This window comes from Salmo salar, chromosome 29, assembly GCF_965601325.2.
Source record: "Salmo salar chromosome 29, fSalSal1, whole genome shotgun sequence".
Taxonomy (NCBI): Eukaryota; Metazoa; Chordata; class Actinopteri; order Salmoniformes; family Salmonidae; genus Salmo; species Salmo salar.
In genome coordinates, this window is record NC_138319.1 from 11,788,049 (window position 1) to 11,809,903 (window position 21,855).

The 21,855-nt window shown below is 44.7% G+C and overlaps 1 protein-coding gene across 10 annotated transcripts in view; it reads left to right on the plus strand.

Annotated features, from left to right (window-relative positions):
* The window catches only part of LOC106590114 (sickle tail protein homolog), a 220,771-nt gene that overhangs the window by 33,687 nt on the left and 165,229 nt on the right, over window positions 1-21,855 (plus strand). For 6 of the 10 annotated variants that reach the window (XM_014180695.3, XM_014180702.3, XM_014180700.3 and 3 more), the window contains exon 1: window positions 11,453-12,883. The exons of 1 other annotated variant lie outside the window; for it this stretch is intronic. In XM_014180695.3, coding sequence (XP_014036170.3) covers window positions 12,529-12,883 — 355 coding nt within the window. In that variant the 5' untranslated portion in view covers window positions 11,453-12,528. Of the gene's footprint in view, window positions 1-11,450; window positions 12,884-21,855 lie in introns of those variants that run through there. 3 more of the 10 variants (XM_014180706.3, XM_014180701.3, XM_082970662.1) reach the window with 3 other exon arrangements.

The following is a 21,855-nucleotide window of genomic DNA, read 5'->3' on the forward strand; positions in this document are numbered from 1 at the left end:
GGAGTTTTCCCCTACTCAGGTCATGTGGTCAGGAAGAACTCTAGATCTACATGGCCTAATCCGGTCACTGCCTTGTCTCCCTGTCATATCATCACCATATCTGGTGGGCTAATACTGTACCCTTACCCCAGGGTGAGGCGTACGAAAATAGCCTAACTCAGGAGGCGGGTGGGAGTCCACTTTCAGAATGACTTGAATCTTCATGTCTTATGCAGCCATGTGTTGTTGAAGTCACATTTCCATTATGATGTTGTTGTTTGTCCTTTTCTACATTTGCTATTGAGGACCATAAGTAAAAAAAAATATATGTATATTTTTTTTTTTAAACTTCTTGACAAGATTTGGAGCCACTTGATATGTACCTTTGATGAACATTTGCTGGCTATTATGTTTCTTTCTCCTGACTTGAACTTTATAAGTATGTAAATATATTCATGTTTTTGGTCTGGCATGAGAGAAAAGCATGTGCCAACAGAGCTGCACCAGTGCCAAATCCATAGTGGGACACACACACACACAGACACACACATACTCGCACAAACTTACACAACTGCTCCCCGGGTGCTGATGACGTAGACTTTAAGGCAGCCACCAGCACCACTGATTCAAACACATTTCAGTTGAATGCGTTGTTGTGCAACTGACTAGGTATCCCGCTTTCCCTTTCATCCCGAGCTGATTCTACAGCCTCATCCCATTGATGTGGCAGAGTAATAGAATATTGTTTACTGAGCAGCTGAATACATTTGTGTCTACTGGGTTTACTAAATCCAGTCTAAATCCTGGTTTTGCGTGCTAAATGGCACCCTAGTCCCTACATAGTGCACTACTATTTACCAAAGCCCTATTGGCCTTGGTCAAAGGTAGTGAGTAAGGTGCCATTTGGGATGCACACCAGATCCTGATTCGTCTTCAGACATTCCCTCCTTTCACTCTTTTTGTTGTCCTGCCTGAACAGCAACAGAGAAATATGTCAGGGATAGAGTGGGGATAATTATACACACAAGCTGTATTTCATACAAATGTGATCAAAGCATCAAAACAATAACAATTATCACTTGACAACATAATTAAGAAATTGTTTGCTATGTCACCTTGACCAGTTAGCATTCCTGTTATGCGATTGTAATTAAACTGACAGACTTACAATTTACACTGAATATGTCACGTCCTGACCATTGAGTGCTCTTATTTTCTATGGTAGAGTAGGTCAGGGCGTGACTGGGGGGTTTTATCTAGTTGAATTTTTCTATGTTGTGTTCTAGTTTCTTTTTTCTATGTTGTTTTTTTTGTATGATTCCCAGTTAGAGGCAGCTGGTCATCGTTGTCTCTAATTGGGGATCATATTTAAGTAGTTGTTTTTCCCACCTGTGTTTGTGGGAGATTATTTAGAGTTAGTGCAAGTTGCACCTCTGTTGTCACGGTTTGTTGTTGTTGTTGTTGTTTGTTGTTTGTTTATAGTTTGTTTGGCCAAGTTTCACAATATAATAAAGATGTGGAGCGATACGCATGCTGCGCCTTGGTCCGTTCCTACACACAGGCATGACAGAATAAAAATATAAACGCAACGTTTCAATTTCAAAGATTTTACTGAGGTACATTGCCTCAAGTGGATGCAGAAATTCTTTGGTTGTGCAAACCCACAATTTCATCAGCTGTCCAGGTGGCTGGTCTCAGACGATCCTGCAGGTGAAGAATGATGGACATTCCTGCAGTCAGCATGCCAATTCCACACTCTCTCAAAACGTGAGACATTTGTGGCATTGTGTTGTGTGAAAACTGCACATCAGGGAGTGTCTTTTTATTTTCTCCAGCACAAGGTGCACCTGTGTAATGATCATGCTTTTTAATCAGCTTCATGATATGCCACACATGTCAGGTGGATGGATTTATCTTGGCAAAGGAGAAAAGCTCACTAACTGGGATGTAAACACATTTGTGCACAACATTTCAGAGAAATAAGCATTTTGTACAAAGGAACATTTCTGGGATATTTAATTTCAGCTCATGAAACATGGGACCAACACTTTTCATATTGCATGTTACTTATGTTACTTACAATTCTAACAGTTTTAATGGAGAGGTTTTGGGAGTGAAACTCCCCGTGGAAGTCTGGAAGTCTGTGTGTGTGTGTGTGTGTGTGTGTGTGTGTGTGTGTGTGTGTGTGTGTCATGAGTTCAGTCACGTGTTTTACTGGGAACTTGTGTGAGCCACTCCTCCTCCTTAGTTTGTGGTGCTGCTATCTTCTGGCTGCTGTTCCCACCAAGAAGCTGCTGCTCTTAGGCTTGGCCAAGAGCCTCCACCCTGCTCTCTCGCTCTCCCTCCCTCTCTCCCTCTCTTTCTCTCTCCCCATATCTCTCTCTCTCTTGCTCTTTCTCCCCCCCCATATATCTCTCATGCTCTCTCTCACACTCTCCCTCTCCCCATATATCTCTTTCCATCTCTCTCTCTTCTCTCCCTCTCTCTCTCTCTGGGCAGCCAGTCAGGGATCTTAAAATCAATAAGCCATGAAGATACTGACGGAGGCTCTTATTTACATCGCCTGTGAACGTGCTGCGGTTTCTCTCTCCCTCTTTCTCTCTCGCTTTTTCTCTTTCTCTCCCTTAAATGCCACACAGTTTACAGGACCAGGGGCTATGTTCATCTGTCAGATACAGTTTGCCTAATAAAGACTAACACAACAAATACCCAGTGATAAAACATGCAGACAAATTGTTCCACTAGCAGACAAAATAGTTGACATGACTCACACAGACTTACAGCCCCTGAAGAACATCAATACTTTAGCTCCCCATTGAATTTAAGGGACTGAATCTTTCCGGGAACATAGATTCACTATGTATGCCTTCACTCCTTTTGTACTAAACGTCAACCCAATTACGGCCAAAATAAAGCCAAGTACCTGTACTGTAGAACATTGTCTACACTATCCCGTTTGTGGTTCATGTCCATAAATGTGTGTCTAGGCCTGTTGTAGCACAGGAGGAATATGCCATAAGGCCACATGGGGGCCTCAGAGACAGGCCATGGGAAGAGGCTGCCGGACTGCTTCTGTTTTATCCAGAGTGTTATACAGAGCCTGTAGCCTTGTATAGTTCTGAAGATGGCTTTGTGAAAACAGTAGACATGAAATCTTCCAAATACTGTGTTTTTATTAAGATAAGATCACTTATTGGTCAATTGCACCCAAGGTCCAACCGAAATTAGACTTTTGCTTTTAACCCAACCTATCAAAAAGACACATACATACGCATACAACTCAGTTTATTAGATACACCACCCCGTTCACGAAAATGGTTCCCTCCTACAGACAGTGAGTCATGTGGCCATGGCTTGCTTTATAAAGCAGGCAGACAGGCATCGAGGCATTCAGTTACTGTTCGATTTAATGTTAAAATGGCCAAAATTGAGTGACCTAAGCAACATTGAGCGTGGTATGATCGTCGTTGCCAGGTGCGCCGGTTCCAGTTTCTCAGAAACGGCCAGCCTCCTGGGCTTTTCACGCACGATAGTGTCTAGGGTTTACCGAGAATGGCGTGATAAAAACATCCAGTCAGTGGCAGTCATGTGGGTGAAAACAGCTCGTTGATGAGAGGCTGAAGGAGAGGTGGGGGGTTAAATGCCGTGGACATGGCAGGCAATGGCATTTAGGATTTGATACCATCAACCCTCAACCATCTGCATGCCTGGTTGTGTGTGGGTTTTGCAGGTTTGGGAATATTATTTTGGTCAATTAAGCCAGGCAAGCTCAATCAGGCATAGATTGAGTATTTGAAATGTCTTAAAATTGAATGGAATCCAGATCTGGAAAAGAGAGCCATACCAAACCATATGTATCCCCCTGCCTCTGTCAAGGCTCCCTTACTGCTTATAATTGTCACGTCCTGACCATAGAAAGCTTTTATTTTCTATGGTAGAGTAGGTCAGGGCGTGACAGGGTGTTTTGTCTCATTTATTTATGTCTGTTGGTTCTAGTTTCTTTTTTCTATGTTGGGGGTTTTCTCTAGTTTATGTATTTCTATGTGGGGTTCTAGTTTCTGTATTTCTATGTTGGGGTTTTTGGGATCTCCAATTAGAGGCAGCTGGTCATCGTTGTCTCTAATTGGGGATCATATTTAAGTTGTTGTTTTTCTCACTAGGTTTTGTGGGAGATTATTTTGAGTAAGTGTATGTTGCACATCTTCGTCACGGTTTCTTGTTTAGTTTATTTGTTTATTTGTATGTCTTGCATAGTTTCACAGTTTAAATAAAATGTGTAACGATACACACGCTGCGCTTTGGTCCCATTCTTCAGACAGACGTGACAATAATTTCACAATATCTTGATGCATTCGGACTGTTTTGTGGCATTGATTGTGAAGGAACTTTCTCAATTTGGGTTATTTTGCGAATGATTCGTTCGTTGGTATTTTGAAGCGATACATTCTGTTATTATTAATTTCCCTTTTCCAAATTCTATGGGAATCTTCTTGACATAAGCAATATCTTGAACTCATAATTGCGGATGGGATCTCATCAAATGAAGGCTATGCCTGCATCCCAATTTCCAAATGGCACACTATTTCCTACATAGTGCAGTAGGCTCCGTGCAGGGCTCTGGTCAAAAGTAGTGCACTATATAGTGAATAGGGTGCCGTTTGGGACACAACCTATGACTTAATTCCTGGATGGCTGTGGTATTTTACTGTCCTCTGAATGAACCGGATCATTCGCCAGCAACAACAACATCTAGTGTCGTCATCCTCCAGTTTAGATTTAGGAGACTTATTAATAGGAAATTAATAATAACAGAATGTATCGCTTCAAAATACCAACGAACGAATCAGCGATAATTATTCAAGCATGATTCACTACAATGCATTTTTTTTAACTTTCAGTGTAAACCTTGTTTTAAGAGTAAACCTTGTAAGAGGGATTTGAAGTGTATACCTTGTTTTAGACTATTGACATGCTTTTGATCTTGCCCATTATCTACATCTACAGGTGATCATTTGTGACGCTTGGCAATTAGAAATCAAATTACACAAGGGGTCCCTCAGGGCTCTATTCTGAGGCCACTCCTGTGAGCTGAGGACGAGCGAGGTGTGACTGTGTTAAGATTAATAGTCTCCGACTGTCTTAGGGGTCGTCTGGAGGCTCCATTCATCCTCCTGTCACTGAACGAGATGGCAGACACTAGGCTGCATCCCAAATGGAACCCTATTCCCTATTTAGTGCACTACTTTTGACCCGGGACAATGGGGCTCTGGTCAAAAGTAGTGCACTATATAGGGAATAGGGTGCCATTTGAGAGGCTGTCCTAGTGTCTGCCATCTCATTCAGCGACAGACAATAGGCCTATATATGGAGCACAATAATAATAATACTATCCATAATAATAGCCGAATAGCTTAACATTGTTCTCTGTTTATGTACAATACCCAGACTAAGAGAACTGCTCATAGACGAGTGTTGGAGTTAATATTTTATTTCTGAAGTTTGTCATGAAATTATTTTCTGGGTTTTATGATTGTTGCGATGAAGATTACACTTTTACTGTATCCCCCGGGCAAGCAGGAGCCACATAGAAAGCTGAGCAGCTGAAAAAAGGATATATTCTATATGACAGAAATCGTAATAATGCAGTCAAAATCCAGCAAACATATTTGTGTGTGTTTGTGCGTGCGTGCATGCAGGTGCATGTTATGTCCGCTTTGTGCCGGACTCAGAAACAGGAAGCAGTAAAGGGGGAAGTGTATTGTAATCCATCATGACTCATGGTTTTGTTTGGGCTGGGGTAACTGGGTTGGAATGTGAGAGAAACTACCCCCTAGGGCTGCGAAAACACACAACCAACACACAACCTCCATCAGCCCCACTGGAGAGGAACAGCACCCTGCCTGGCTCCATCTCCCTGCCCCGGACACACACGTGCATGCACGCAGACACACACACAAACCCCATGTCTGCCCACCTGCACCTCTAACCAGGCTTTAGCTCAGATCACTTGGAAGGTCAATGTCCCTTAGTGCTCTATCTTTCTCTGGTTCATCCTGTTATGACTCTCTTGGGAAATGGTCAGGCTTGATCATTTAAAGGTGCAATGTAAAGGTTTAAGTACACCTCTGTGTGTTTTGGAAATCCACCATTTACATTTCACGATGGATCTGACTGGAAATGCCTCATAAAGTAACGATAATCTTCACTGAACACTTAGACCAAGTTAATAGATAACTTGCTTGATGAGTTCATTTCAACTGGCTTAAAGCCAACTTCAAGATTTGCGTGATGGGAGCCAGGTCGTGTAGCCTGTTTTTCTTGTGGTATGCCCAATAACACACAGAGTTTTTCACATATTTCCGAACTTCACAATAATATAAAGCCTTTGTATTAACACTCCCTCAAATAAATGCATTCCAGTTAGAACTGATTAAATGTTTGTGCCCATCACTGTATAACAGTAAAAGAGTCCAGTGTGGCATTGAGCCCAGCGCCTATAGTGCCAGCTATTATGCAGGTGCCCCTAACCGGCTCCTAATAACAGTCTAGAGACGGAACGACCGTTTAATTACACAAATACCACAGAGGCACTCAGACCCTCCTTAACAACCCCCCTCCCTCCCCCCTCCTCCTCCCCTACTAAAACCTCTGACTCCCTATCTCCAGGGCCGAGCTCCAACAAGTCAAAGAGTAACCCCACCTCCCCCCTCCCCCTTTCTGCCTCCCTTCCCTGTTGTAGCATACCACACATGAGTGATTTTGACCTTTACGTCTTCAGTGTTTCCCCTATATTAATTTAGCAGCGGCAGAGGACTAAAATGACTTAAACCAGATATAAAGTATGTAGAAAAGATAATGTAGCTATACAATTTTTTAATAAGATCGTCTTTGAGAACTAACAATCACCAAAATAAAAACTAGACAGAAAATGTTCTCTCCACTGCATGGCAAAATGTGTACAATTGCAGGAAATTTGCTTTAAACAGCACGGCAAAGGTTCTCTAAAAAAATGTTGGTCGGAGACAGTGCCACTAGCTACCAAGCCTCCACCCACCGCAGCTGGAAAAAATCCTAGGTGAAACACTTCTCTTTTCTCTCCCTGTTATCCCCTATACCCCCAACCCTGTAGGACTTACTTCCCCCTGCCTATTCTGTATCCAAGGCTGTGTCCCAAATGGCACCTTAATTCCTATGGGCCATCAAAAGTAGTACACTATATTGGGAATCGGGTGCCATTTGTGACACATTTTAAGTCTGTACTGTGACCTCACCCCACCCCAAATAGAATAACACACCCTTAAAATCGGTACATTTCAATTTATAACATTTTCATCTCTTATCAAAATTAAAAGAAACCAATAAATACATTTACTCAAATAAATTGTATTTTTGAAATTATCTTTTTCAAAAATGTTTTAATATTGTCACATACAATGTACATAACTCAATAATATACAGTTGAAGTCGAAAGTTTACATAGAACTAAGCCAAATACATTTAAAATCAGTTTTTCACAATTCCTGACATTTAATCCTAGTCAAAATTCCCTGTCTTAGGTCAGTTAGGATCACCACTTTATTTTAAGAATGTGAAATGTCAGAATAATAGTTGAGAGAATGATTTATTTCAGCTTTTATTTCTTTCATCACATTCCCAGTTTATATACACTCAATTAGTATTTGGTAGCATTGCATTTAAATTGTTTAACTTGGGTCAAACGTTTCTGGTAGCCTTCCACAAGCTTCCCACAATAAGTTGGGTGAATTTTGGCCCATTCCTCCTGACAGAGCTGGTGTAACTGAGTCAGGTTTGTTGGCCTCCAAACACACGCTTTTTCAGTTCTGCCCACAAATTTGCTATAGGTTTGAGGTCAGGGCTTTGTGATGGCCACTCCAATACCTTGACTTTGTTGTCGTTCAGCCATTTTGCTACAACTTTGGAAGTATGCTTGGGGTCATTGTCCATTTGCGATCAAGCTTTAACTTCCTGACTGATGTCTTGAGATGTTGCTTCAATATATCCACATAATTATCCTTTATCATGATGCCATCTATTTTGTGAAGTGCACCAGTCCCTCCTGCAGCAAAGCACCCCCACAACATGATGCTGCCACCCCCGTGCTTCACGGTTGGGATGGTGTTCTTTGGCCTGCAAGCCTCCCCTTTGCAAGACAGATGGAGACAATATGCGTCTCCTTCCTGAGCGGTATGACGGCTGCATGGTCCCATGGTGTTTATACTTGCGTACTATTGTTTGTACAGATGGATGTGGTACCTTCAGGCATTTGGAAATTGCTCCCAAGGATGAACCAGACTTGTGGAGGTCTACAATTTTTTTTTCTGAGGTCTGATTTCTTTTGATTTTTCCATGATGTCAAGCAAAGAGGCACTGAGTTTGAAGGTAGGCCTTGAAATACATCCACAGGTACACCTCCAATTCACTCAAATGGTGTCAATTAGCCTATCAGAAGCTTCTAAAGCCATGACATCATTTTCTGGACTTTTCCAAGCTGTTTAAAGTCACAGTTAGTGTATGTAAACTTCTGACCCACAGGAATTGTGATACAGTGAATTATAAGTGAAATAATCTGTCTGTAAACAATTGTTGGAAAAATGACTTGTGTCATGCACAAAGTAGATGTCCTAACCGACTTGCCAAAACTATAGTTTGTTAACAAGAAATTTGTGGAGTGGTTGAAAACGGGTTTTAATGACTCCAACCTAAGTGTATGTAAACTTCCGACTTGTAAACTTCCGACTTCAACTATACATACTTCCCCGCGACTCAACCCCGACTTTGAAGACCACTGCTTGAGAGGTACAGTATGTGTTATGTCATACTTTCATTCACTTTTTAATCTTTCTAACGACTTGATTGAGAAAGGCTTTCAAATGATGTCTGTCCATAAATTATATGTTATTTAAGGGCTTTGAACATAGACTTATCTTCAAACAGTACTGCAGCGTACCGTACAATCAGCACTGGGTAAAAGTCAGGATACCTCGGGGAGCTATCCAATTCACATCGTATTATTAGAGGGTTTTCATTTTCGTCTGAGTGAAGTAGTGCACATACACACACATATGCACATACACATGCAGGCACGCCCACGTGCCCACACACACACACACACATTGAACAAAATCATTGCTTATTTTTAGGAAGTAATCGCTGGTGGCATTGGTTCACTGTAGCGGATATAAGTGAGTCTGTGTTTATATCTGTTTCTATATGTATTTCTGTGTCAGAGTTTGGGTTGTGCGTTTCACAATAAAAATGAAGTTGAGCCAAAGGCATGACGCTGCTTTCGTTCACATCCTTTCCTTCCTAAGATTGGACTTTGACAGTATAATCTGACGCTATTTCTCTTTATTCACGGTGAAACATCCGTTTTTATCTACCTCACATTCTCCTAAGAACGAGGCTTAGGGCTGCATCCCAAGTGGCAACCTATTCCCCTATTCGTGGACTACTTTTGACGAGGGGGATGGGGGGAGTTATTACAAATCACATGGCGACCGCATCGGTGTGTGTGTGTGTGTGGCTGTCTGTTTCTGTGTCCATAGTGCAATATTTTTTTATCAGAGCCCTATGCAGGGACTAGGGTGCCATTTAGGAACAGGATTCAGACTGGATTTAGTAAACCCAATAGACACAAATGTATTCAGCTGCTCAGTAAACAATATTACTCTGACACATCAAGGGGATTAGGTTGTGGAATCAGCTTCGGTGGGTCTGAGTGTGTGTGTCTGTTTCTGTGTCTATCACTGTGTGTGTGCACGCTCACATACATACAGTACATTTCTTCAGCATCTCTTCAACTGTTTAAAGAAAAATGTCTGATACGGTATTGCATTGTACAAGCATATCATTGTTCGGTTTCCATTATGTTCCACACAGTCTTCATCTTTACCAGTGAACCAACCATCCAATTTTCTCACCCTATGGAAATAGATCAGTGGTACGGTCCAATCAGATGGGGAACTGCTGGTCCCCTCTTTCCTGTGGAAAGAGACCTGATGGTACAGCCTTTTGGCTATGACTGGCTGCTCTTTCCTCCTCTCATAGTTTGTTGTCTGCCTCCGTTCATCCTGTGCTCACTATAATCCTCGCCACGGTGTTAAGTCTCTCAGCACGCTATGACACATACAGTACATCAAGCTAACACACTTCTGCTTCACATGCCAGCCACACGCTACATACTGAAACTGAGCACATGTACCATAATATGTGAATGGTGGGTAGCCTCTGTAGCCTGTCAGCGGTGTTGTCAGTGATGTCACCGGCTGTTACACCTGTTGTGGCATGACCTTGGTTCGTGTTCATATGTGAATCACACCGTATGTGAACAAGGTGTGTGTGTGCGTGCGTGCGGGGGTCTAAATGTGTTGTTAACTGCCTGTAAATGATCAGCCTCACTGTTGACCCTTTAAAAAAAACGGAATCTCCCTCAGGGGTTCTGTCACTCTGTCATCTCTGTAGTTAACTAAGTCTATGTTTACCACCGTCTCCAGATCAGTTATTTGGTTCTTCCTATTGGAGATAAAGGCATTGAAATGAGGACAGCCTGACCATGGGTCTGTCAGCATCTTGTTTCATACCCCATACTGAAGTCTGAGATTATGTTTACGGTTCTGTCCCAAATGGCACGCTATTTCCTATATACTGTAGTGCATGACCAATTACCAGAGCCTTATGGACCCTGGTCAAATATATGGGGAATAGGGTGCCAATTGGGATGTATCCTATATCTTAACTCAGGAGAGGAGTTAGTGCAGAGTGTCAGGATGAGCAGTGTGTACAGATGTAAATAACATTCTGTTTAGGTTCAGAGGAGAGGGGAGAGGAGAGAGGGAGGAGAATGCCCCTCTGAAGCTCTCCGATCCCCAAATGAACTTCTTTTGTCTTTTTTTCACCTTCACTGTTCTCTCTCTCCCCCTCTCTCTCTCTCATCTCTCAATTTTGCCTCTCACTGGTCTTACTCCCCCCCTTCTCTCTCTTTCTTTTATCTGAAGCTCTGTGTGGCAGCCTATCAGGGCCACACACACACACACACACACACACACACACACACACACACACACACACACACACACACACACACACACACACACACACACACACACACACACACACACACACACACACACACACACACACACACACACACACACACACACCGTCCAGCGAAGCTTGCTGTGTTCTACAGTAATCCACCTTTCCTCTGTGCTCTTTAATTCTCTGTAAATTCCTCCAGTGAAGGGGTCTGTGTGTGTGTGTGTGTGTGTGTGTGTGTGTGTGTGTGTGTGTGTGTGTGTGTGTGTGTGTGTGTGTGTGTGTGTGTGTGTGTGTGTGTGTGTGTGTGTGTGTGTGTGTGTGTGTGTGTGTTGTGTGTGTGTGTGTATTCTGAATGCTTCCATTGTCAGGACATCGTCTTTTCTCACGCATGAGGAGGAGTGAAACTGAGCTGGAGGGACAGTGTGAACGAGGGAAGGAGAGAGAGAAAGGAGAAGGAAAGTGGGAGAGAGCGAGGGATGGGAGTTTGAGGTGAATCCGTCGATGGAGCGGCGAGCAGGAATGCGTGCAGCTGTGTGTGTGCTGGGCGGTGACGTGAAGCGACTGACACACATCTGGAACGGCTTCAGCAGCTGCACCTGAAGAGGAGGGATCCCAAATCCTCTGCTCTCTTTCTCTCTCCTGCTCTCTCCCTCATGCTCCTTTTCTCTCTCTCGCTTTCTCTGTTCCTCTCTCTCTCCACATCCCTCCCTCTCTCTCTCTCCGTGTGTTTCGCCCGTGCTCGCCAGAGCACTGGAACAGTTACATACTGAGCATCAGAAAAGCAGTGGAAGAGCAAAGAAGAGGAAACCCGAAAAAGAAAGAGAAGAGGAAAGGAGAAAAAAGAGAGGGAGAACTACTGCGGAGCAGTGGGGAGAAGGAAAAGAGGAGACGGGAAAAAAAACTGCCTTGGACTAAGAACTGTCTGTGTTTGACAGGGCGTCAATGAGAGAGGGAGTATGCAAGATTCAAGGAAAGGAGATGAGAGGGTGTGACAGATCGGGCGATAGAGAGGAAGACAGTGGGTTATAGAGCTGGAATGCGCTGACACTAAGGACCTGGCTTCTTCTCCGCATTTGGCCCACCACCTCCTGCTGATCCACAGGTTTGAACGCTCACTCACCCACACACACACACACACCCACGCACACAGCTCTGTTTGCTTTGGAGGATGAGCCCACGAGGCCCTGCCAGGAGAAGAGTACACCTTCCAGGGACCTGTTGACTCTTCCCGCCCCTTCTCTCTCTCTCTCTCTCTCTCTCTCTCCCCCTCCTCCCCTTTCTGCCTTCCCAAAAGTGCCCTCTTCCCTCTGGCTGCTCAGCCCAGCCTACCTGCTCCAGTCAGGACTTGCAGAGCTGAGTGGGAGACTCACTAAGGAGCCCTGAGACCTGGAATACTCTACCCTATTACCTACCACGGACCTGGCACTGACAGAGACTGAGAGAGACCGATAGACTGAGAGTCCCAGAGACCTTTCACTGACTTACACCAGGATGTCTAAAGCTTCGCGGCTGGCTCGGCCCTCCTCGGTCGGGGCAGGATCCAAGCTGCCATCCTCCCGTAAGGAGGCTCCGGGAGGGGCCCGAGCCAGGGTGGTGAGTGTGGGGGAGAAGCTGATGAGGGCTGGCAGCGATGGGACCCTGACCAAGCAGAGGGCCCTGGCTGCAGCTGCAGCCGCTCCACCTGCACAGCAGCAGACAGACAAGCAGCAGAGCCAGATGCAATCTCAGTCCCAGTCCCAGAGCCAAAGCCATCTAAGCCAGGCACAGACTGGGGACATGGTGGCCCAACCCAAGAGTAGAATCAGCCCGCCTAAAGCCTCGGCCCTCCCACAGGGCTCTATGCACAGTAAGTACTGGACCACACTCATGTTGCTCTACCACTGTGAGACTGGTGTGTACACCCTAGTGTCAAACTAGGGACATTGTTGGGTTTTCGTAGCCAGGGCTGCCACCAAGAACTTGTGAAAAGCGAGAATCAACAACCTCTGAATAATCAGTCTCACACAGAGAGCCATTCATGTGGACACGTGCTTATGAGAATGTATTCCATTATGTGTTGTTTTTTTGGTAGTTACTCTTGTACTGTAGTGTCATTATAGTAATTGTAGTAGTTACAGTGGATGGGTGCTGGTCAAGTTTCAGTAGACTAGTGTTTCCCAAACTTGGTCCTCAGGACCCCAAGGGGTGCACGTTTTGGTTTTTGCCCTAACAATACACAGCTGATTCGGATTATCAAAGCTTCATGATTAGTTGATTATTTGAACCAGCTGTGTAGTGCTAGGGCAACCCTGCAGTAGACATTGGACGCCAGGGCAGTTTCCTTACTCCCATGCTACTCAGTTTATGACTTTGTTTTGCCCTGTGCATTTGTCAGTGTGGTCGGCTACATTTCGTTAAGAGAGGATTAGTGGGCTATCTGTTTGTTGTGTGTGTATTGGTCAGACTGGTATGTTGTGTGGTCCAGGATTAGATCTACCTATCAGGGCTCCGCTTCCTGTCCTGTTCATCAGTCAGACTAGTGTGTTGTGTTGTGTTGTGTATGGTCCATGAATCAGACCAGCACTATGTATCCTATCCTGGGGCATGCCTGGGAGTCGAACACATTCCTCACCTGATCACATGACTGGAGCCCCGTCACATTGTTGTTATCTCTGTGGGGTGCGGATTAGGGAAGGGTGCAGGGGGTCTGATCCCTCACTTTTGGCCACATCGTCACATTCCCACACCCCAGTGAGCTTAGATTTAGCACAAGAGGAGAGTTGAAGGCTGTGTCCCAAAAGGCAGCCTATTTCCTTTATAGTGCACTAGTATTGCCCGGCCCTCGTCAAAAGTAGTACACTATATAGGGAATAGGGTTCATTTGGGATGTACAGTAAACCTGCCCATGGTTTTACCATGACATTGTCTTGAAGTCTTGAAGGTGAAGTCTAAACGATAAGCAGGTAGTGTAGGAGGGACTTTTTAGGAATAAGTTATTTCCTCTGTTAGTTTTGGTGAGTAGCTGGTATTCAGGTACAGGCGTATTGTGTAAACCCTCATGTTTATTTGAATGACAGACTGGCAGTGTTTTTGTTACGCTGCCTACGCCCTCTGTCAATCAAGATGTTTACTTGCAGTTACATACACATGCACACAAACATTTACATTTTAGTCATTTAGCAGCCGCTCTTATCCAGAGTGACTTGCACACGCACACACACACACAAACACGCACACGCACACGCACACACACACACACACACACACACACACACACACACACACACACACACACACACACAGAGTGTGTATCCCGTTCATTCGGGTGTGAGATCTGAGTTGTGTGTTTCTGGTCTAACTCCGAGACAGTCGGTTGGGGGGGAGGGGAGACGGGGGAGAGGCAGGGGAGACAGACAGGGATTTGGCAGGGGGGAGGGTGGTGGTAGGAGAGAGGGGAGGTGTGGGTGTGAGTCAAACTTTCGGGTGACAGAAGGAGGTCAGGAATGTGAGCAGGGCATGCTGGGAAGTTTGCAGATCTGTAGCTGTGTGTGTGTGTGTGTGTGTGTGTGTGTGTGTGTGACCCCCCCCACACACACACACACAGACTCACACACACACCTCCTTCCTCCCTCCGTTTCCCAGTTGTTCCTCCCTGCAGTATAAAGTCAGGTTGTGGGTTATGAGGGGCAGGTCTGTACTGGAAACCAGATGTCTCCCAGTCTGTGGCTCTGTGTGCTCACTCCAACCTCTTTACACAAACAGACCACTGGCCAGGAGGACTCCTGCCCTTCCTGCACGCAAACGACCGCACAAACACACAAGTCTTCCTTTATCTCTGTATCTGTGTCTCTTTCCCTCTCTTTTTATTTCTACATTGATCTGTCTCTCCGTATCTTCCTCTGTCTCTCCGTCTCTGTCTGTCTCTGTCTCTGTATCTCTCTTTCTCCCCCCTCTTTTTACTGAAGCATTCACGTTTTTACTCATCGCTCTTCTTAACTGAAGAATGACTTTAATCCATGCCACCGCCCCACACACTCTAAAAAGACTTTCAAACAGAATACATGATCTGTGTATTGTTGCAGATGGAGGCTTGGAGGAGTCAGCTCAGTGTTTCTCTATGTGAGTCGGAGTGATGATGACGACAAAGACAGAATTCTCTTCACATTTCCTGCTGAGGCCTGCATACAAATGCTGCAGACGCTGTAAATATTCCATTGGTAGAGCTATTTTGGGTGCTGTTGTTGTTTTTTGACAGCCCTCATTCACTGTCTGTCTGTCTTTCTTTCTTTGGAAAGTGCTTCAATGATTTACCAATTTCTCTAAACAAATACACAGTGGCACTGGGATCATCTTAACCTCGTGTTTATCAACTCATTTAGGCTGCAGGTAGCCTAGCGGTTAGAAAGGAGCTATCATCATAGCCTCATACATTTCACCTCTTTATAGACCGAGATCATCCATACAGGTTCCTTGGTCAAGCCCAGGTCCCATGTTGTCCTGGTTTCAGTCAAGACATCTAAGGCCAGGCATTGGGCATAAACATATCTGTGTTCCAAAATGGCACCCTATTCCCTGTATAGTGCTTAATGGCCGGAACGGAGCGAATGGAATGGCATCAAACACCTGGAAACCATGTGTTTAATGTATTTGATACCGTTCCAGAAATTCCGCTCCAGTCATTACCTCGAGCCCATTGCCACCAACCTCCTGTGCATGAAAGGTGATTCACTTGTTAAATTCACTCGTTAAATTCACTCCAATCAGTGTAGATGAAGGGGGGATTTCAAAGCCTTGAGATAATTGAGACGTGGATTGTGTATATGTGCCATTCAAGAGGGTGAATGGGCAAGACAAAATATTGAAGTGCCTTTGAACGGGGTAAAGTAGTAGGTGCCAGGCACACCAAATCAAATCGAATCACATTTTATTGGTCACATACACACGGTTAGCAGATGTTATTGTGAGCGTAGCGAAATGCTTGTGCTTCTAGTTCTGACAGTGCAGCAATATCTAACAAGTAATATATAACAATTCCACAACGAATACCGAATGGAATAAGGAATGGAATGGAATAAGAATATATAAATAGAAATATATTGATGAGCAATGACAGAGCGACATAAGCTAAGATGCAATAGATAGTATAGAATACAGTATATACATATGAGATAAGTAATCCAAGACAAGTAAACATTATTAAAGTGGCATTATTAAAGTGACTAGTGTTCCATTTATTAAAGTGGCCAATGATTTCAAGTCTGAATGTAGGCAGCAGCCTCTCTGTGTTAGTGATGGCTGTTTAACAGTCTGATGGCCTTGCGATAGAAGCTGTTTTTCAGTCTCTTGATCCCAGCTTTGATGCACCTGTAATGACCTCGCCTTCTGGCTGGTAGCGGGATGAACAGGCAGTGGCTTGGGTGGTTGTTGTCCTTGATGATCTTTTTGGCTTTCCTGTGACATCGGGTGCTGTAGGTGTCCTGGAGGGCAGGTAGTTTGCACTCGGTGATGCGTTGTGCAGACCGCACCGTCCTCTGGAGAGCCCTGCAGTTGTGGGCGGTGCAGTGATACAGCCCGACAGGATGCTCTCAATTGTGCTTCTGTAAAAGTTTGTGAGGTTTTTAGGTGACAAGCCACATTTCTTCAGCCTTCTGAGGTTGAAGAGGCGCTGTTGCGGGTAGACCATTTCAGTGTGTCAGTGATGTGTATGCCGAGTAACTTAAAACTTTCCACCTTCTCCACTGCTGTTCTGTCGATGTGGATAGGGGGGTGCTCCCTCTGTTGTTTCCTGAAGTCCACAATCATTTCCCTTGCTTTGTTGACGTTGAGTGAGAGGTTATTTTCCTGACACCACACTCTGAGAACCCTTACCTCCTCCCTGTAGGCTGTCTCGTCGTTGCTGGTAATCAAGCCTACTACTGTTGTGTCGTCTGCAAACTTATTGATTGAGTTGGAGGCATACATGGCTACGCATTCATGGGTGAACAGGGAGTACAGGAGGGGGCTGAGCCCGCACCCTTGTGGGGCCCCAGTGTTGAGGATCAGCAAAGTGGAGATGTTGTTCCCTACCTTCACCACCTGGGGGTGGCCCTTAAAGTCCAGGACTGATTTTGCACAGGTTGGGGTTGAGACCCAGGTCCTCAAGCTTAATGATGAGCTTGGAGGGTACTATTGTGTTGAAGAGATTATGGTCAATGAACAGTCAATGAACAGTATTCTTACCTAGGTATTCCTCTTGTCCAGATGGGATAGGGTAGTGTGCAGTGTGATGGCGATTGCATCGTCTGTGGACCTATTGGGGAGGTAAGCAAAATTAAGTGGATCTAGGAAGAAAGGTAAGGTGGAGGTGATATGATATGATCCTTGACTAGTCTCTCAAAGCACTTCATGATGACAGAAGTGAGTGCTACGGACGATAGTCATTTAGTTCAGTTACCTTTGCATTCTTGGGTACAGGAACAATGGTAGGGAGAGATTGAATATGTCCGTAAACACACCAGCCAGCTGGTCTGCGCATGCTCTGTAGACGCGACTAGGGATGCCATCTGGGCGGCAGCCTTGCGAGGGTTAACACGTTTACATGTCTTACTCACGTCGGAGAGCCCACAGTCCTTGGTAGCAGGCTGCGTTGGTAGTATTGTATTATCCTCAAAGCATGCTAAGAAGGTGTTTAGTTTGTCTGGAAGCAAGACGTTGGTGTCCGTGATGTGGCTGATTTTCCTTTTGTAGTCCATGATTGTCTGTAGACAATGCCACTTAAGTCTCGTGTGTGAGCCGTTGAATTGCGACTCCACTTTGTCTCTCTACCGACATTTTGCTTGTTTGATTGCCTTGCGGAGGGAATAACTACACTGTTTATAATCGGGCATATTCCCAGTCACCTTTCCATGGTTAAGTGCGGGGGTTCACTCTTTCAGTTTTGTGCAAATGCCGCCATCTATCCAGAGTTTCTGGTTAGGGTAGGTTTTAATAGTCACAGTAGGTACAATATCTCCTATACACTTCCTTATAAACTCACTTACCGATTCAGCTTATACGTCAATATTATTCTCTGAGGCTACCCGGAACATATCCCAGTCCGCGTGATCAAAACAATCTTGAAGCGTGGATTCCGATTGGTCAGACCAGCGTTGAATAGTCCTTAGCACGGGTACTTCCTGTTTGAGTTTCTGCCTATAGGAAGGGAGGAGCAAAATGGAGTCGTGGTCAGATTTGCCGAAAGGAGGGCGGGGGAGGGCCTTGTAAGCATTGCGGAAGTTAGAGTAGCAATGGTCCAGTGTTTTTCCAACTAGAGTGCTACAGTCAATTTGCTGATAGAATTTAGGTAGCCTTGTTCTCAAATTTGCTTTGTTAAAACCCCCAGCTACAATAAATGCAGCCTCAGGATATATGGTTTCCAGTTTGCATAAAGTCCAGTGAAGTTCCTTGAGGGCCGTCATGGTATCGGCTTGAGGAGTTATATACACGGCTGTGACAATAACCAAAGATAATTCTCTTGGAGATAATACGGTCGGCATTTGATTGTGAGGAATTCTAGGTCAGGTAAACAAAAGGACTTGAGTTCCTGTATGTTGTTACAATTACACCATGAGTTGTTAATCATGAAACATACACCTGTGCCCTTCTTCTTCCCGGAGAGATGTTTATTCCTGTCGGCGCGACGCACTGAGAAGCCAGGTGACTGTACCGACTCCAACAGCATATCCCGAGAGAGCCATGTTTCTGTGAAACAGAGTATGTTACAGTCCCTGATGTCTCTCTGGAAAGCAACCCTTGCCCTGATTTCGTCGAACTTGCTATCTAGGGACTTGACATTAGCCAGTAATATACTCGGGAGCGGTAGGTGGTGTGCGCGCATCTGAAGTCTGACCAGGAGACTGCTCCGTCTTCCTCTTCTCCAGTGGCGTTGTTTTGGGTCAGCTTCAAATGCCCTGGGTGGTGCGGACAAAGGATCCACTTCGGGAAAGTTGTATTCCTGGTTGTAGTTCTGGTAAGTTGACATCACTCTGATATCCAATAGTTCTTCCCGGCTGTATGTAATAACGCTTAAGAATTTCTGGGCTAACAATGTAAGAAATAATACAAAAAAATAATATATTGCAAAGTTTCCTAAAGACTAGAAGAGAGGCAGACCTCTCTGTCGGCGCCATCTTGTGACACTGGTTTGTGTCAAGAGCTGCTGGGTTTTTCACACTCAACAGTTTTCTGTGTGTATCAGGAAGGGTCCACCATGCAAAGGACATCCAGCCAACTTGACACAACTGTGGGAAGCATTGGAGTCAACATGGGCCAGCATCCCTGTGGAATGCTTTCATCACCTTGTAGAGACCATGTCCCAAAACATTTTTATTTATTTAACTAGGCAAGTCAGTTAAGAACAAATTATAATTTACAATGACAACACACCCCGGCCAAACCCTAACCTGGAAGACGCTGGGCCAATTGTGCACCGCGCTTTGGAACTCCCAATCATAGCCGATTATGATACAGCCTGGAATCCAACCAGAGTCTGACACCTCTTGCACTGAGATGCAGTGCCTTAGACCGCTGCGCCACTCAGGAGCCCACATTGAAGCTGTTCTGAGGGCAAAAGTGGGTGCAACTCAATATTAGGAATGTATTCCAAATGTTTGGTATACTCAGTGTATAATTAATATGGTGCCGTTTGGGACGTAGCCCATGGCTGCAGCAGAGGTACGGAGGTGGGTCTGGCGCTGAAGTTGCGTGGCTGGGGCCGGATGATAAGCGTGTGTGACAGGTGACATTTCGGGCGTGTGTTAAGTCTTAAGAATTGACGTAGGCCACAGGGCCAGGACTTTAACTGAAGCTGAAAGCCTCAGATTTTCCCTCAAAGACCTCTGTGGTCTAGTGGTAACGCACCTGGCCAGTCACATTCATACTGCTCCCCACTGGAGACTGGGGTTCAATCCCAGCGTCCACTTTCAACTGTACTCCCACTTGCCTGTCATCTTGGCTGCTGTGGAAATCTCTCTGCTCCATCAGAGAAGGCCATGGAGTGTACCAGAACCCAGTGGGCTAAGCTGGACTTTTTTAATGACACATCTGGTAGTGTTAAGGCTCTGGAGCGTCTGAGGCATGCACTGATAACAGGGGAGAGAGAGAGAGAGAGAGAGAGACACACACAGAGAGAGAGTGACTGCTATTATCAACCATCAACTAGTCTCCAATCTCCAAGCCCCCACACACTTATCTCTTTCTCTCTCTCCTCTAGCCTAGCTTTGAGTGTTTCATTCTGCCCAGGTTGGTGCTTTGATCCTAAGCCACACTCTGCTTGTGATTGATCCCATGGTGGTCTTGGGTATGAGGTAAAATACACCTACAGGTCATGCCAACTTTCTCAGTTGTTTTTTTAGAGTGAGAGAAGATGAGTCAAAAGCAGCAAGGGAGAAAAGTTCAAGTCAAAATGTCTACAGTTAGTTATGTCCTTAGTTATCCAGGCCATTGTATAAGGAGGCATCTTTTGTTGTTCTTGTCTAGTGTGTGGCATGCAGACTTTAATAAGGGGGTTTGTCTGTGCTTGAATGTGAGGGCATTCACTTCAGTTTCCCGTGAAGCATCAGAGATCAGAATCAGGATGCACTTTGAGACTGTGTGTGCGTGTGTGCGTGTGTGTGTGTGTGTGCGCGTTTGTGTGTGCGTAAGTGTGTGTGTGCATAAGTGTGTGTGCCAGCATGTGTTTGACCGAGACAGCACAACTACTGTATAATGTAAGGTCTAAGTGAAAACCACCTATTTGTGGTGTGTGTGTGTGTGTGTCATATGGGGGTAACGCAGAGCAGGCCCTTACCTGTTCACAGCCTATTATTGTTTGTGTTGCTCTCAATGGTCTGTGAAAGGATTGTATTTCAGATCAAGGTTTTGACACATTCATTCTGGCAGATGGCACAGGAGCGTGCATGGCTGCCTATGGCGGCACCAGGTTATTCCAGGCTTGAACCCTACAAGCGGAGTCATTCCATACATATGTTCCATGGTAATTTGTTCTTGACTGACGCGTTCTGATTTATGGGTGGAAAAACACAATGTTAAAACAAGCTAAAACAAGTTCAATCCAAATGTAATTTTAGTGTGAGATGAGATCGGTTTCCTGGAAATCAAAAAAATTAAGCAAAGAAAGAGGATTAGATTAATTAATGCCTCTCATTACCCATAAAGCTCTCTGGTTTATCTAAGATTTAGACTTTGCTGAACTTGACAAACTTTGGCCAGACTGTAAGCTTTGTAATAGACCGTCCTAACACACTGGCCCACATTAAATGGCCCTCAAAGATTCTTCATTTGTGGTTCCCATCTTTCATTACACATCTCTCAATACACTGTGTTTTGAAATGACTTCATTTGCCTCAGAGTTTGTTTGTATAAATATCTAATGTGTAGCTCCATTGACTAAGCAGCGGTTTGGACATATTTTACACAAAGGTCTGCCAAAGGGGAATTACATGGGGAGGGGGGTCACAGACAATACAAGATATGTATTCCAAATGGCATCCTATTCACTATGTGGTGCACTACTTTTGACCATAGCCCTATTGACCCTGGTCAAAAGTAGTGCACCACATAGGGAATAGGATGCTATTTGTGATGCTAAGAAGGTTATGAAAAAAGCCTGTGCTAATGTGTTAGTGAATAAATGGGAGATTGTGATAAATGTCAGACTTTGGCAGACCTCTAGCACAGGAGGAGATGTAATTAGACACCAGATAGGAATAATCTCCCAGTCAGACAAACTCAAGTCAAAGACCTCCACTTATGGCGGATTATGGGAAGAAGACGTTGCATGGTCGCCATGGCAGCAGGGAAGATTTCTTTGAAAGACAAGCC